This window comes from Danio aesculapii, chromosome 5 (assembly GCF_903798145.1).
Source record: "Danio aesculapii chromosome 5, fDanAes4.1, whole genome shotgun sequence".
NCBI classification, from domain to species: domain Eukaryota; kingdom Metazoa; phylum Chordata; class Actinopteri; order Cypriniformes; family Danionidae; genus Danio; species Danio aesculapii.
The window spans coordinates 20221189-20239941 of record NC_079439.1 but is presented as its reverse complement, the minus strand read 5'-3'; the positions used below and the strand labels follow the sequence as shown (position 1 = coordinate 20239941).

The following is an 18753-nucleotide window of genomic DNA, read 5'->3' as shown; positions in this document are numbered from 1 at the left end:
CATTGAAAACCAGTGGGCGTACCAATCACAGACATCCGTTTCCGCACATTGTTAAAATCCAGGATGGCTAGCAGCTCATAGCTCCTCTGAATCCCCATCTCTTCTATGGTAATCGTCTCAGGACTGCGAGAGCGGAACACAAAACCAAAATTACGTGCCGCCGTGACCAAGGCACCCTCATCAGGAGATTGGGCCTGGTACACTAGATGACCTACACAGCCAAAACAGAGGGGAAAAATGCATGATTTATTGAAGACATATGCTATGATGTAGAGATATACAGTAAGAAGATTCATATTGAATGGGTAAACTTGATATAAACGCAGTGCACAAGGATCTGTTCATTGCACAATGTAAATAAATCAGTCACTCTAGGATTTTGCAAGACAATTTGTGACACGTTTTGTGGCATTTCTTGGGACCATTAGGCTCTGTAATATATCCAAAAGAAATATCTTAACCCTATAAAGCAGGGGTAGGGAACCTATGGCTCGAGAGCCACATGTGGCTCTTTGACCAAAAATATGTGGCTCTCCAGCTGTCTCCCTTCAATAATATTATAAAGTTAAAAAATTATAGCTGTCACTAGAAGCCAGTTTTCTATTGAAAATACAATTACAAATTATATTGTATATTTTTTTTACAGCAAAATGAATAAGAACTCAGTTTACAATAAAAGGATGCATCAACCAATGCACATGTGTGGCGCTGTGGTTTAACTTGAATCGTGACACCAATAAAGGGCGAGCAACTTTCATTTCTATGGTAACCTCACGTATGCAAATTCAAACAACATTCATGAGTGGCGATGGCAAAAAGAAAAAAATCTTTAAATTGTCCTTTCTTAATACATTGTGATGCCTTATATTTGCTTATTTTTGAGTTGTGCATGGACAAAAATAAAGGTTTTGTTTATAAATAAATAAAGGTTTTGTTATATACACGCACACACACACCCCCAGTGGCTCTTTAAAAAACGCAGTTGATAAAATAAATCTGAAATGGCTCTTTGCTGAAAAAAGGTTCCCGACCCCTGCTATTAAGCCTCATATTTGAAACACAAAAACACTCTAAATGATCAAAATAAACAACATATTTTTGTTATGACAAACAAATACTTCACAATGCATTTTTGTCTTTGTCATGACAGCTTAAAATGATCAAGACGATACTGAACATGAACATAATTGACATTAGGCCATTATAATTGTGTTATGAATATTTTTCAGATAAATACAATAAATATGTATGGTGCTAATTTTGGTGGTTGTCTTGTTGTGTGTTGCTATTATGCGTTTCTTTTTTTGTTTGTTTGTTTGTTTGTTTTAATTGTTGTATGCTTGTATTTATGTCACCAGTGTTTTTTTATTGTGACATTTTTATTTAAGGTTATTAAAATTAATGTACAAGGTGCTTTTACAGACATAATCAGAATCAAGTTTAAAAAAATGTGCAATGGGTTATAGTCCAAATGTACTACAGCATCAAATCACAAACAATAGTAGCAAATAGGTAAATAACTAAATATTTACCAAATAAATAAATACAAGATTTTTTAAGGGCAAAATAATAATAAAGAAATTATAGAACACTACCTGACAAAAGTCTTGTCGCCTATCCAAGTTTTAGGAACAACAAATAATAACTTGACTTCTAGTTGATCATTTGGTATCAGAAGTGGCTTATATGAAAGGCAAAGGCTTCTAGATTACACTTATTTCACCAAAATAAAATACAGTATGATCATGCCTTGATTTTTAATGATTTAATTAGGACAGTAAGGTCTGACTTTGCTTAGACAAAAGTCTTGTCACTTAACAGAAATAATGTACAGTATAGAATTTAAAGTCACAGTGCAGTGAAAGAATGAATATTGTGTATGAATCCTATGAGCTTGGAGGACTGCATCCAAACATCTCTGCAATCACTCAAATAACTTATTAATAAAGTCATCTGGAATAGCAAAGAAAGCGTTCTTGCAGGACTCCCAGAGTTCATCAAGATTCTTCAATGCCTCCTCCTTCTTCATCTTACTCCAGACATGCTCAATAATGTTCATGTCTGGTGACTGGGCTGGACAATCCAGGAGCACCGTTGACCTTCTTTGCTTTCAGAAACGATGATGTGGAGGCTGAAGTTTGAGGAGCACTATCCTACTGAAGAATTTGCCCTCTTTTGTGGTTTGTAACGTAACAAATGTCTCGATACCTCAGGCTGTTGATGTTGCCATCCACTTTGCAGATCTGTCGCACACCAATATCCTGAATGTAACCCCAAACGATAACTTTTCCTTCACCAAACTTGACTGATTTCTATGAGAATCTTGTGTCCATGCATGTTCCAATAGGTCTTCAGCAGTATTTGTGATGATTGGGATGCTGTTCAACAGATGATTTACCTTCTGCCACTTTTCCAAATGATCAACTAAGTCAAGTTATTATCTGTTGCTCTTATAACTGGGATTGACGACAAGACTTTTATCAGGTAGTGTAATTCTTAAAAATAAGAAAATAGGTAAATAAATCAACAGATATATGGAGGTAAGGAAAGAAAGAAGAAAAAACGGAAACATCTGTAACCATCTGTAAGTATTAACATTGGTGACTAAATAGTCACAAAGTCTCTGGAAAGGCACATAAAACAAAATAATATATATTTTCACACCACAGCACAATCCTATAGTATAGACATGATTTGAATAAAGAATATTAGAACAAAACAAAAAGAAACAATAACAACAACAATAACAACAAACAAACAACAAAAGACAATTCCCTGTGAGCCTCCGACAACCCTCCTCCTCCAAAATATAAAACCTAATTGACACACAAAACCATTTCTCTCATGTGTGAAGGCAGGTGATCTATTAAAGGAGACCATATATTTTGAAAACTCAGTATGTTACCATTAAACACCTCTCATGCAACATCTCATGCACCAAACAAACAACATTTCAGTGGAACAAACTGAATTTGTCATTAAAGTTTCTCAGTAAATGTGTCAAAACTAATTTTCTAAAAGTGTCAATAATATTTAATGACATTTAATCACATTTTAATGACAAATTCAGTTTGTACCACTGTAGTCGAGGTCAAGAAATATGTGATGCTGTTATAAAAATCATGACAATCATACTAGTTATAAAGCTTTCACGACAGTCTTACGAACACCCCCTTCAAATAAAGTACCACCAATTCATCTAATGCTGCCCGAAACATCCTGAAAATGAGAAAATATTGCAAGCTCCTCTGAATTCTGCTGCATTTGCTTGATTTTGCTTTAAATTCTACGATTGCAAACATCTTAGAGAAACTTATAGATGTTAAATGCAGTCACTCACCCTCCTTCTTCTCCTCTGCCATGCAAGTGTGACAGAGAGCGAGTAATCTGAAGAAGGCATGAACGTCTGGAAGCTCCAGCTTTACCGCCTCTACCAGGCTGTGATCATAAAAGAGAAACTTTGGGTCCGCAAGTCCGTTGAAGGAAAAATCCACTGGTGTCGTTTCCTATTACCAAAAAAGTCAAACTCATTAACCCAGCAGACGCCTTTATAAGCCTTGTGTTTGTTTGAGCCTTTGCTTCTCACCTCTGTGATCTCCAGCCTCTGTCCACTGTAGTGTTGATAAACATCTCCTGTAGGGCAGAGAAGACACACTTTTGACTTCAAATAGTCTCTGGATGTTTGATCAAAGCAGGGCAGTTTTGTGTCTCGTTTAAAATACTTTGAAATAACATTCATTTTATTTTCAGCTTAGTCCCTTATTTATCAGAGGTCGCCACAGCGGAATGAACCACCAACTATTCCAGCATAAGTTTTATGCAGCGGATGCTCTTCAAGATGCAACCCTGTACTGGGAAACACCCACTCATACTCTCGCATTCACACACTCATACACTTCGGCCAATTTTGTTTACCCATATTACCCATCCCGCATGTGTTTGGACTGTGGGAGAAACGGGAGCACCCGGAGGATACCTACGCGAACACAGGGAGAACATGCAAACTCCACATAGAAATACCAACTGGCCCAGCCTGGACTTGAACAAGCGACCTTCTTGCTGTGAGGCGACAATGCTAACCACTGAGCCATCGTGCCACCCCTTGAAATAACATAGGCCTATAAATATTTTAAAAAAGAGTAAGATTGGTCCAGACCGTAAGATTTTCCATTGATGGAGCATTTGTTGAAGGTCATGATGTTCTGGGTGAGCGTGCCGGTTTTGTCTGAGAAGATGTATTTGATCTGACCGAGCTCTTCGTTGAGTGTTGTGGTTCGAGCTTCAGCTGGAGTGTCAGTTCTGGAGTGATACATGTTCCTGTCCCAGTTGATGTAGTAACTGTTGCCTAACCGAATCACTTCCATACTGCAATCAGAACACAGAGAGGGAAATTGACATTTTGCGTTATTGAAACATACTCTATTGCATACTGTACACTATACACCACCTGACATAAAGTGAGATGGGCACCACAGTGTTCAGGATTATAATGTAGGACCAGAAAGTGAGAAAGGCTGAAAAGGCTGCGTTCTCTTCATGTGGAAGAAAGACATTGAACTTGGACCCCGTGTAGTTTTCCCAAATCCCATGTCCCACAGCCAGAATGATACACATCAGTGCCAGAAGTGCGAAAATCTGAAAAGAAATCACAATAGATCAAACCTTTTAACTTTGAATGACCATCATTCACCACACTAACCAAATAGCCAATATTGTTTGAACAAATACAAATACCTAAATAAATAGTTTTTAATTAAAAAAACATATTTATTTATACTTATCTATGCTTAGATATATAAATAATATATCTTTATTTTATTTTTGTTTTGTTATTAGTATTATTATTTAAATTAAATTTGTCTAAATTCTCTTTTCTATAATATATAGTACTGTTCAACATTTCTGGTGTGGTATGATTACTAACACTGCATTTACTGATTTACCAAATATACCATAAATGAGTAATAATGTGAAATAATATCACAAGTTTTAATAACTTACTTGCTGTTTAAGAAAAGGCTGTTTATTCCTAACTTTCAGAAGCGATTTCTTCATTATTCAGTGTTGTGTGATCTTTCAGAAATAGTTCAAATTTGTCCATTTTTGTGTGTGCAAGATACATTTCGATTCAATATTGAAAACAGTGCTGCTTAATATATTTCAGGTTTCTTTGACAGATACAGTGGACTAGTGACTAGTCTTTTGGCCAAAGATGTGCTGAAGTCATTCAAAGTAAGGACTTTTACACTTTATAGTTAACTTAGTTTAATGGGTGTAACCATTAATACTTTTAGTTTGTTACAATTTAGATTTTTTATATTATACTAAATTATACTCCCAATTAGTATTTATTTATACCAAAATCAAGGATTTTTGTTTTGGTTATTTTGTACAACACTTTACTAGCATGGTGTTGCAACAAGTAGAGCTGTGGTGAAAAATATTTTGAGAAATCTTTTCTGAGATTTCAAAATGCATCACAATTCTCTCTTGAATGGATTTGAAGGTTAGTTTTTATCAGCAGATGGCGCTGTATGCTTTACAAACAGCTATACTCTACTTCCATCCAATTCCTTACAAAAGTCACTTGAACCTAAAATAATCTTTAATAAAGTAACGAAAGTTTTAAGCAAACTACAAGAGTGTTTAAAGTGAGCAGTTTTTACAATAATCTCATGACAAAAAAAAAACAGCTTACATGACTCACAAGACAAAAACTTAACTCAGAATCAATTCAAGAAAGAATAGAGAATGGGAATCTACGTCAAGGCGAGTTGCTTTCTGCCATGTTAGTGGACACACACAAGAGCGCACAATATAAATCCCCACAGAAAAAGCTGACCGTTTTAAAGTACTCCCTTTTGAAAAGCATCTTACAAACACTCATGATAAAATGGACAAATGTGTAAATACCTTTATAAACACTCTTTGTCTGAGAAGCTGATAATATGTGTAGTGTGAAAGATTACAGTTAATTGCTGAGGAATTTATATATGATGCAATAAATCAATAGAGATCAATAGGAATCAGGCTCCAGTGTCCTAAATACCCAGAATGCATTATGCTGTAATGACACCTTTCAATTCTCTATAGTAATGTATTTTGACAATCTCAGAATTGAGGAATCGAATACTCAAATAATTTTTTTCTACAGCTCTAGCTTAAAGCTAAATTTCTTCATATTTAACAATGAAATTAGTGCGTTAATCCTTGTGGTTAAATGCTAATATTCATCTCCACAGCAGACAGAAAACAACATGTAACGGAACAGATAACTTTAAAGTACAGCTTTACTTTCAACTTACAAAAAGCACCAACACATTCATGAGTCGATCAATACTCGTCCTCTTAAAGGTGCTTTTTCCACAGTTTTGCATCAGCTTGGTTTCTGGGCCTGCAATAAAATCATTTATTAGCAGCAAATAACTTTACCACCAAGAAAACAAACCATCATAATGAATTCAATCATAAATCAAGAGTAGTATTTATTTAAGGGTCATTTTTGTCCAGTCTATTTAGTCTGTGGACCAGCAAACTATTTTACATCACACACAGACAGACACACAGACCTGTAGTGATGCAGATGAATGGAAATGGGATTACAGACAGCTCCAGAAAGCCCGTGCGCGCGCACACACGCACACACACGCACACACGCACACGCACACACACGCACAGCTTATGTCTGAATTTATTACCTGCAAACAGCACCAGGCCAAAACACCAGTCTGTGTTTCTGAGAGTGCAGCCCCTCAGCAGAACTCGCTCGTTGTCCAGAGAGTATTTCTGCGTGTCAAATGTCAGTGTGCCCGTAAAGCGATCCAGGCGGTTGTTAGGAGGCTCACAGCACACCTCCCCTGAAGAAAATATGCAGAATAACAGAGGAAAAATATTATTGTTAAGAAGATTTGACAGAAATACAATGAACTAAACTAAAATGAATACATAATTGAATGAATGAATGAATGAATGAATGAATGAATGAATGAATGAATGAATGAATGAATGAATGAATGAATGAAAAAGAAGAGCATGGTTATTGGTAGCCAAAAAGTTTGCCTAATTGTATTTTTGGCAAAAAATTTTTAAACCGATCACACGGTTTCAGACTCTATCTGAATCAGATGTTACCTCCTGATGAGGACTCGAATATTTATACTATATATATATATATATATATATATATATATATATATATATATATATATATATATATATATATATATATATATATATATATATATATATATATATATATATATATATATATATATATATATATAGTCATTATTTGTTAACACTTCTATAGTTATGCAGAGGCACAGAGTTAGACCTCTTTCTTAACTTCACACAGAAACAGCAATGCGTGTGGCATGACATCACTTTGTTGCAGAGACGCTATTGGTTAAATGCTGGCAAAGTAGAACACGGAAGCAGCTTGAAGCTGAAAGCGCGAGTATGTCTGCAGTCTGGAGGTATTATAAAGTTGATGATGACAACATTGCAATAGCAAACTGTGAGATATGTAAACTTGGAATTGCCTGCCGGGTATTTTAAGTTGAGGTGCAATTTGCTTTTATATTCGATAATTTTATATTTACTGTTGCACTAAAGTCCAAAAGTGAAGAATTGATGTTATTTATTACTTGATTGTTCAAGCTACCTCACAGAAGTGCTCTGCATGTTAACAGAGTGGTTGAATGTTAAAATAAGGTGAATTGAATAAAAAATAAGGAACATCCAGGATCTGTTTCTTCACTCTTCTTTATTCTTTTTTAATGTATTATAGGAGTATCAGGTTATGGTATTGGTATACTCAAAAATCAAATGACTCGGACTCGAGGGCAAAAAACCTGATCGGGACATCCCTAGTTTTTGGTTTGTTTTCTGGACTTTCTGTATATGTTCTCTATATCAGAAAACTCTTTGATTTCATCTAAAATATCTTATTTGTGTTCTGAAGATGAATGAAACAACATGAGGGTGAGTAATTAATAACAAGAATTTACATTTTTGGGTGAACTAACCCTAAGCAAAAACAGAAAAAACTAATTAGCCTTTTAGCCTTACCGTTGAATGCAGCCAATGCCTCCAAATTGTGCCCCATGTCTCCTGTTACAGTCAGAGACTGCTTAACCTTCAGGTTAGTTTCACTGTATTGGAAAAAGAAATCTGAAATCAGGCATTCATTAAACAACAACAGCAACAAAGAATTCATGGGGTCGTTCTCACAAAGAAATGTTGGCTTCATCAAAAACACAAATGCACAGAGCTTCAGATATTATAAAACAACAAAACAACAACTGTTACTTACCCATCAAGCTCTGCAGTTTCAATGTAAACCAAGTTGAGAGGTTCACTGCTGGATAACAGGAGCAAATCTGCCTATGTGGAGGATGGAAAATGATTTAGTGTACATTCAACAAATATATGAAATAATATTATGTAATAATATAAATTTTTGTATACATATAATTAGCAAATCTCTAAATGTATTACTGTGACAAACTGGTTGTTCTCCAACTTGATAATGTCTCCCACTTGCACATTCATCCACTTCTCACTTATCAGTCTGTTATGAAAGACAAAGAGGGGAAAACATGCATATAAAACATTCTGATTACAACTAATTGCAACACGCAGGGTGTGTGCATCAGTTTCTATTTAACACAACATAAATTATGAATGCACATTTTAGCTGAGTTTAATACTGGCACAACCAGAAAACTATTTAAAAAAAAAAAAAAAAAAAAAAGAAAGAAACGCGGGGCTTGATTTTAGTAGCCACCATCAAAAAAACATGATCACAGGGTATAACAACAGGAAGAAACATATCCTTGTCTACAGCTGCGTCCTGTTGTGATTCATGTGTTTGTATTGTAGTTATTTTAGAATGCAAAACATTAAAGATTAAACTACAGAAAGTAGGAGAACTATTAATAGAAAACATATTCACAATTTAAGATCAGAAGTTCAGCTTTCCAAGCCCAGTACTTGGTAACAGACTTAGTGAATGCTCCACCTTTTTTACTCTAGTAAATTCAGTAGTTAATAATGAAAATACTGTTGTTAATACAAACTGATGTGATGAATGCTACTGAAATGCTTTATTATTATGATACACCAAAACTAAAGATGAACTCAATTATTTAACCAATATTAACCCTAATTGCTTTTATTTATATGGGAAAGGTGTAAGAGATAATGTACATCAATGTGGTTGTTCTTGCTAAATAAAGCCCGACAGGTTGCCTGAATGGCTGAATGCAGCATACATTAAGCCACAAAACAGCTAAGAACAGCGGTGTGAAAGATAAGCATATAAATGTGCATGTAAATGTGTTCACTATTGATCAAAGTTATTACTTGTTATTACTTTCAGCAGTTATCTGGGAATAACAACATTATTGGAATGTGGTAATTAACCAATCAGAATCAAATATTCCAACTGTGTAATAAGTAGGCCCACACGCAATCTGTGTGCGCAGAATTCCACAGATTTCCTCAGATTTCCAGCCCATCATTGAGTCTATTTATTTACTTTTGTAAATGTGTGCACATTTATGCTTATTCAGGTTTTAAATTAATTTCAGTAATAATATTGACTCATATGAAAATATTCATTTATTTACAATACAGTGTGTAAAGTAATATCTTCTGTCTTTTAGTAGAGATACTATATGAGAGACTTGCTTTGTTTAGCAAATAATTGGATCTAATTGGATTTGCATTACAAACATTAAATACAAGTTAAAAAGGTATTACTTTTTATTTCATATATTAGGGTTTTAGTTATGATACTTCCAAAATAATTCCGCAGATCTTTAACACAATTCTGCGCAGAAATAGCAAAAAATGTCAGCAGATTCCATCTGGCCCAAGTAAGAAGTAACATTATTACTCTGTCTGGAATACTGATTGGTCAGCCAATTTACTTTCAATTCATCTTCATTTCTATAGTGCTTTTACAATGTAGATTGTGTCAAAGCAGTTTAACATGGAAGTTCTAGTAAATTAAAACTGCTTCAGTCCAGTTTTTAGAGTTTTTATATCACAACATGTTATACTCTGTTAACAATTTCCTTAGAATCTACAGCAGGGATGTCAAACTCAATTCCTGGAGGGTATTCATAGCCCTGCACAGTTTAGTTCCAACCCTAATGAAACACACCTGATCAAACTAATTGAGTCCTTCAGGCTTGTTTAAAACCTACAGGTAAGTGTGTTGGAGCAGGGTTGGAACTAAACTGTGCAGGGCTGCGGCCCTCTAGGAATTGAGTTTGACATCTCTGATCTACAGTAACTTACTAGCAGCAGTACCAGTAACTTACTGTAAATCAGTTACAGCAAAATAGTGTATTTACATTTTTAGCACTATTTATCTTGTTGCATATGTATTTACAGAATTGTATGCATATCTTTACTGTGAAATATACAGTCATTTTCAAAATGTGACTTTAAAAAAACAGTTACATGCTGCACAACTGTCCTACAGTAAAATACAGTTCATATTACAAAAATCACTAACAGTGTATGTAATGTTACTGGTATGAACCCAACAGGAAAATTAATTATTGGTGAAAGTCAGAGATGAGACATAAACACACTTAGGAGATCTAAATAAAATAAACATGCTAGTCTTTTTGTCGGGACATAGTGAAGCATCCCAGAAACTACATTGGTTTTTGTCCACTATGACACACTATATGCACATTTGCACACACCCTGATCATTTATTGTACGGTCATATATTGAGCTCCATACAGGTAAGTGGGCTTGACAAACCACCTGTAGGGAACACTCTTTCTTCTCTGTGCACAAGACACTTTATTAGGAACACTTCTATGTTCTCTTAATTTGTTTGCATACAGTAGCTAAGCTTTTAAATCTGATATTTTGTTAGATATTCTATAGCTATATTCTTCATATCTACAGTTCTTCATATCTCTATATATTTTTATTTGTTCTTATTTACTATAATTTATATTTCTATAATCTAAAATTGTCTGTTTTTTACTGTTATACTCCTTCTTAATGATAATATATACAAATTACAGTATATGTTTGTTTTTTAAGTGCTGTTGCATAAGCGTTTCACTGCATATCGTACTGTGTATAACTTTATGTGCGACTAATAAAGTTTGAATTTGAATTTAAATAAATGTAATAAATAGATAGATTCTTATATCCATCACCCATTGTTTTATGAATGAGCAAAACCTCTTATGCGATTAAATATAATCATATAATAAAAATATAATCATATATCCTGTTTAACAAACAAACAAACCCAGGCTCATTCAGAAAATGTACCGCTATATACATTTCTGGAGACCGTCAAATACGTCCCAGGAGCTACATTTTTCTGCAGTTTTTGTTTCCACCAGAGGCCACCATGTAGGCTTTTTCAGATCTCAAGTTGCTCTCGTGAGTGCCATTCTCGCACGCTGTTCTCGCGTAAATCCACCAGAGGCCGCTGTCGACTGACTGAATGATTGACTGACTGAGCAATCTACTGACCCACACTCCTCCTCCCCTAAACCCAACTAATAGTGTGTTCAAAAGCGCCAAATGACCCACCAACTTTCCTAAACCCAAACGACATTTTTAAAAAGCAATCCAGAAAAAGAAAAGCCCTTGCCTGATTTTTACCATGTTTTCAGATTTTACCACATTCTGTTTATTTTTTGGCTGCTTTCTGAAACCTTTCTTCGCCAGACTTGAACCCCGTCGTCGTGGTCAACTCCTTTTTGCGTCTCAATTCCGCTGACGTACATGGTGAGCTAATTGGACACTGGTAACAGTCGGAAAGCATCGATTTGGAGGTAAGTGGTCAGCTGGTAAGCGCAAAAAGGAACGGCCTCATACCGCCCCGTAACGTTCCTTTTAAAAACAAAATGCAGCCATACATACTTCTGGCTACATAATTCACAATCTCTAGAAATGTATACAGGGCTACGTTATAAGAATTAGCCTATGTTGCAAACAAAACAATGAATGCCACTCACTTTCCACTGATGAGTACATTGACCTTCCGGTTATTGACCTGCCTGTCACTTCTGTGGCGATTCTGCAAATAAATAAGAAGAGAAAATTAACAACAATTAAAGAATAACAGTACAAAAAGCGAGCAAATAGAAGCCCTGATATGATCAATTAATTTGAAGACAAAAGAGAATCCTCTGATTTCAAATGCCAAGACTCCAGAAAGTGGCTCATCCCAGTTTTAAGAAGGAGAGAGAAAGAGGAGTGAGATTCCCTAATTCCCCTCCACTCCCCTCAGCAGGAACATAAGGACTATTGTATTCCTGCTGAGGGCGAGGAGGCTCCAGTTCCCTGGATCAGATTTTCCAGTCCACCGCTGACATGTTTCAGACCCGTAACCTTTCACTTTATAAGATTCGGCTGTTTGGAGAGGAAGAAAAAAAAAATCACTCAATGTATTAAATGACGCCTGTGTGCCAAAGTAAAGGGCATTTAAATTAGACCTGTCCTACATATTGCAGTAAAAGCTGTCATTCTCATTAACTAAATGTCGTTTATTTCCAAAAGGCTCACAGATCAGAAGTTACAAGCCAGTGCTCTTTTTCTTTCTTTCTTGTTTTTAGTTTCACTCTTTCTTTTTTAAGCACAGCTCTCAATAGGATGAAGGAAAGACTGATTATTCATATCACCTGAGGGGTTTTGCATTCATAAGAGCTGCTGTTGGCACTTTATCTCGGCCTGCTATAGGAAACAAGTTGTTTATCATTTTGGTGTACATTTTCTTTTTCTTTTCATTATGTTGTTTGATTGGTCAGATAATTAGCACATATAAATGACTTGACATTTTTCATGTTTGTTGTCTTTTTAGGAGTTAAGGCCCTTTCACATAAAAAAAAAGTTAAACGGGAATTTACAGCACAATGAGCCTCTTTAATTAAAATGATAGATTCCTATGGAGCTATCAAATGTGGCACAACAACATGAGTATTTTTTGTTTTCAACCAGTGTTTTTATTTTCCGCTGTAGTTCTTGTAAAGAAACGGGCCTACCAGTTTTAAAATAAAACCAGGTAAAAAATAAAACGAGTGGGTAGGCAACCAAAACTGCATTATTGAAGTCAGTGCCACTTACATACTAGCATGAGTTTGTCATTCATGCTGATCAATCACTCACATTAATGCAGTCCTAAGGAATATAAGGATGTTAACTTTAAAGGGGGACGCCCACCAGATGCCCCACACTGCGACTTTAGAATTCTAGGTTTCCAATGTGATAGGTTTCTATCAGCGTACACACACCGGCGTCGCAAGTCGGCGGCTGTCCGTAACCCCCAGCCATGACTCAGGACACTGTTCATATTTCTGCCGTGCCTCACCATCTGAATAGTTTAATTTTAAATAACATGCGAATGTGCGCGTCTGGTATGCGATACTTTCAACTGTCACGTGCATGCCATTTTGCACATTTTTATCTCTCTCTCTCTCTCTCTCTCTCTCTCTCTCTATCTATCTATCTATCTATCTATCTATATATATATATTATTTACTTTTTCCAATTTTGAGTCATAATATAAAAAATTGGGGACTCGTCCGGGATTTACATTATAATTTATTCATTCATCCAAAGTTGGCCCTTTGTAACCTTTGATTTGACCCACTATACCATATAAAAAGAAAGTGAGAACGATGAAGAGAGTTGAAGTGAATGGCTTTAAGTGCGTTCTAATTTGACGTTTTTAATATGTAAATACTGTCACTTGATGGACAGAGAACTATGCAGAAGACATCAGAGAGCAAATCAAGGCAAAAACTAGTGAAGCCCCATTCTGAGATTGTTTTTACTGCAGTAAGTTCATTATAAAATGTAAAAATTACACTGTATAGTTAATATAAAGCAATGTTTGCTGGTTATTTTTAAAATACTATTAAATAAATAAGGAAATGACCCATGGCAACTATACTGTATTTACCTTCGGCCCTCTAGCCTCAATCAAATTAGGTTTTTGGCCCTTCATAAGAAACGTTTGGGCATCCCTGATTTAAACAACTTATAAATGAGGATAAAGGAAGCACTTCAAATCACCATAGAGCAACAATATATAAGTGGCAGCAGTAATATATAAATTTAAACCTTGGATTTCTCCAACATTTCTTTTTCTGAGTTACAATTTTTGGTCACGGCAAAATAAGAAATGGAAAACAAGACCAAAAAAAAAGGTTTCAAAACACCAGACCACAGGAAAACCAGAGTCAGCTCAATTTGACAAAGAGTAAAGGTCAGATGACAAAAGATAAGGAAAAGGACTAGAGGTCCGACACTGTAATACCAATATAGGGGTTTATACTTCTCACCAGATGCAACATGATAGTTATGAGAATCACGTTTTTGCACTAATGAAAAATTGAAGTGGTTATAAATAAGTAGACATAAATGTTGTTCACCCAACACTATGCAGTATACAGTAAATTGTGCTTTTTTCAACTATAGCAAACCAACAGGATTAAGAGCTTCTAGGAATAGCCGTTGAATCAGAGTCAAATATTGCTATCTGCAATCTGCAGGGAAAAAACACACGAACAAAGAGGAGTTTGTTGCAAAGAGTCACGTGTGTGTACTTACAATATCATCAATGGCATCTTTGGCTGCAGTCACTGATAATACTAACACTAGCGGAACGACAGTGGTGAACCAAGACAGAGAAGAAATAGCAGGAATAACCTACAACACACAAACAAAACTTCTACTTTGAATGTGTAAACGTTATTAGTACATAAACAAATGCAAATACCATAAACATACTGTTAGCTAGAGTACATCACATTGTGAATTTGAGATTTAATGACAGCATAAGCGGCATTTTTAAGACCAAATCCTTATTATTAGATTTTCTGTCCATTTTAAAACGCTGCTGATCTCCCTATTCATTTTTACTGGATATGATAGCTGCACTTGCATGGCTGTAAATAGTATGAGACTGTTACAAATATGTCAACTGACCTACCGCTGGTGTGAGCTAATCAAGTCATGAGACAGTCATTATTGCATAAGAATTTAGTAATTTGGTGAGGCGCGTAGGCTTATTACAGGAAGTCAGGGTCATGTTTCGATCACATTGCATATGTGCATGACTAAAGTAAAATATATAAATGAGAACATCATTAAATAATCTACCTTCCTTTCACAGAAGTCCAAATCACTATGACATGAGTAAATGAACTGACTGATGATATGAATGAGTGTCTCACTCACCTGCAGAATGAGCAGAAAGAGGAAATAAGCATTGGCGATCCTCTGGAACTGCTCAAACAAGTTGAGAGGCAGAAAAGTGATGGGGTTGTATTTAGAGGTCTTGATGCAATTGGTCTACAAGAAGAAAAGAGAAATGAAAGATGCTGTGTTGTGCAGATGTGAACCCATAGATATTTACATTAGATGTCGCGTACGCTATTGGTGTCTATTGGAAGAAATGTGTCAATAGAGCCGCCATTTTAGTACAGGGTAGCGCTCTGTTGAAATGAATGTGGGACCAAGGTGCAGTGGAGGACTGTGGCCATCCAGAGCCAGAGATATATACACATATATCTATGATCGGGAGTTTTCCAGGTGGTCAGTATGCAAATATTTTTTTTAATTATGAAAATGATCATTTTACTTCACTTTTCTACATCGATGGATAAGCGATCGCACGGGCATTGCCGACAAAGAGCGTGTGTTTGTGTGCATGGAAATGTATTATCTTCCCTCCCTGTTAAATTTGATCTAATCCATGTCCTCAAACACACCCCCTCTCCTGATTTCACTTCTCATTCTAAAGGAGGGAGTGATTTGAGCAGACAATAATACAAGTTTCTAGCACCGCAGCATCTTGTTGTCATACTTCATTTACATTGTTTGCTGATTTTATTCAAACAAACTAGCATAAGCCTAAAATTTAGTGCGAGTTGGTGCTACTTCCCTTATTATCAGTACTACGTGACTGTATTATAATCAATTCTTGTTTAGCACAAAAGTTTGTAACATATAAAAATGTAAAAAACTAAATCTTACCTATGAAATGTTCTGCCTTTGTGCTTTGTTTTCTCGTTACTACACCTGTATGCAGCGCTAAAGTCCAGCATCTTCACATTGGCTTTAGTCTTGACTAGTGCGGTTGAATGACATTTGTCCTGGGAGCACTGTACAAACGTGGCAGCGCTATTGACGCATACTCAGGGTTTGTATGCGATATCTAGTGTATATATCTGTAATATGAACCTTCGTCTGTGAAACCCATTACAGTTGTTTCAGTCTCTGCTAATGAGCTGATGATCTGAATCTGGTGTGTTTTGTTAAGAAGGCATGAAAATGTGCAGAGCTGGTGGTCCTTCTGGAATGTGGTTGAGAAACACTGCTTTACACAATTCTTTTACAATATTGCAAGTATAATTAAAATCACATTTGTATCTCCCTCAAGAAATAGGAAAAAAAATGATTGCAGTCTGTTGAAACTACATGGTGCATATGATGTAATCATGACAAATTGAATCCTTTATCACCAAACAAAAAAGTACATTTTTGTAGATGTGAAATAGGACTGCACAATATATCATTGCTGCATTGGCATCGCTATGCTCACATCTGAAAGTCTCACATCGAAGGATTTATAGGATTATAGTTTACCAGGCACCACAGCTCAAAACACACATGATTTGTGGAGTCATTGAGAAATGTACCCAAATTTGACTGTATGCATGTGTTTTTAAGGCATGTGACTGTGTAAAAAATTCAAGCGAGTTTAAACAATACAGGTCTTCACTAGAGAAACACTGAAATGAAAATTCTTGGCTGAAACAGAAAAAAAAAATTGTAATAGTTATGTATTATATTATTAAATAAAGTAAATTTGCAATGCTTTTTTAAATTTAAATCAGTAGATCAAATTATACGGATTGATAAAAAGCATAAGCCAATAATGTTAGTTATCATGCAAAACTATAAATATTATTCACTCTGTATAAGTTGAAAGTCAATATTAATAACAGCATTTCATAGCTCTATTGCAAACAGCAAGAAACAGTATAATACATAGAAATCAAATGTGCTTTCGGCGTGTTATTTAAGCGGACCTTGCTTTTCAGGTAACCATGTGTGGTTCATGCAGCCTATTTGTGTACATGAACAGAATGTCCATCTATTTTTACATTTATATTATACTTGTGGCGCATGTGCCAGCTATTCACTTCGGTGCTCTTGCACTTTGGGTGGCGCCTTTGCATGACACAAGCCATTGAAATGAATGGGTTTCATAGTGTTGTGCAGTGCTTTCTGTGTCCAGTGTGAAAGTTGCTTCACTATGACTATGGCTGGGGAGAGAATAAAACCAGTGCGCAGAAGTGTTGGGCAAAGTTGCTTTCTTTTGGCTCAAATTTTGGTTTGAAAAACACTAGTCTTTACATTTGATTATTCAATTTGTGTATCTGAATACTCGCAGACTTTCCCAGAAAACCATAAAAACTCTTTGTTTAATCTTTGCTCTATTGTATTGTATCTATGCCTGTAATTTATTATATTCAGGGTCCCCATTGTGAACCACTCTAATGTCAAATTCACTGACTTCTCCCAGACTTTCACTGACTAAAATGCTGAATTTCTATAACCTACACTGTAAAATAAGTAAACTTAAAAAAATTACTTTGACTTTTTAGTTAAGTTTAACAAACTTAATTTCTGACAGTTTTCAGTAATACATTAAGTTAGATATTTTAGGTGTAATAAGTTTTAGTGATTTGTTTATGGCAAGTATAAGTATTGCTCACTATTAATAGTTATTAGTGAACAATACTTTTACTTTCCACAAAACATAAAAAGTATTGTTATTATTATATTAACATGGGAAGAAAATTATTAGTACTTTAATAAAATTATTTTTACTATTATTATTATATTATCAATATTATATTAAATGATTTGTACTGTACTGTACAGCATGAATTGTTCCATTCTTGTTTTCTTAAATAAATTACTAAAACTTGTTACACCTAAAAGAACTAAATTAATTTATTACTGAAAACTGTCATGAATAAAGTTTGTCAAACTTAATTTATTTAACTGTAACAAGTTTTCACTTTTTACAATGTAAAATAAGGAGGGAAAAAAAGACAGCTTCTGTGTTTAGCACTGAGCAGACAAAAAAAAGAGGTAGCACAATCACCTCACAGCAAGGAGGTCGCTGGTTCGAGCCCCGGCTGGGTCAGTTGGCGTTTCTGTGTGGAGTTTGTATGTTCTTCCTGTGTTTGCATGGGTTTCCCCCACAGTCCAAAGACATGTGCTACAGGTGAATTGAAGCTAACATAAGCTAAATTGGCCGTAGTGTGTGTGTGTGTGTGTGTGTGTGTGTGTGTGTGTGTGTGTGTGCGTGTGTGTGTGTGTGTGTGTGTGTGTGTGTGTGTGTGTGTGTGTGTGTAAAAGTGTGTGGGTGTTTCCCAGTGTTGGGTTGCAGCTGGAAGAGCATCCACTGCGTAAAACATGTGCTAGATAAGTTGACGATTCATTCCGCTGTGGCGACCCCAAATTAATAAAGGGACTAAGTCGAAAAGAAAACAAATGAATGATTGCTAGTTGACAGGTAAAGGAATAAAATGGCACAGAAAAATAGCCTAACCGTAACAACAGGCAAAACATGTAAAACAATGAAATAAAAAAAAAATTATGATATAGAAAAATGTATTTGTTATTAATTTTAAAGTAAAGTTAAAATGATAAAAAAAATCCTTAATATTACATGACTTG

General features: G+C 35.3%; 1 protein-coding gene across 2 annotated transcripts in view; it reads right to left on the bottom strand.

Moving 5' to 3' along the window:
* atp8b5a (ATPase phospholipid transporting 8B5a) overlaps positions 1-18753 on the bottom strand; it is a 58834-nt gene that overhangs the window by 20135 nt on the left and 19946 nt on the right. For both annotated transcript variants that reach the window (XM_056457497.1, XM_056457498.1), the window contains exons 4-16: positions 15235-15348; positions 14605-14703; positions 12009-12070; positions 8500-8572; positions 8315-8385; positions 8071-8153; positions 6699-6857; positions 6306-6394; positions 4448-4635; positions 4157-4365; positions 3587-3633; positions 3341-3506; positions 23-211 (exon numbers count right to left, since the gene is read on the bottom strand). In XM_056457497.1, coding sequence (XP_056313472.1) covers positions 23-211; positions 3341-3506; positions 3587-3633; positions 4157-4365; positions 4448-4635; positions 6306-6394; positions 6699-6857; positions 8071-8153; positions 8315-8385; positions 8500-8572; positions 12009-12070; positions 14605-14703; positions 15235-15348 — 1549 coding nt within the window. The remainder of the gene's footprint in view (positions 1-22; positions 212-3340; positions 3507-3586; positions 3634-4156; positions 4366-4447; positions 4636-6305; positions 6395-6698; positions 6858-8070; positions 8154-8314; positions 8386-8499; positions 8573-12008; positions 12071-14604; positions 14704-15234; positions 15349-18753) is intronic.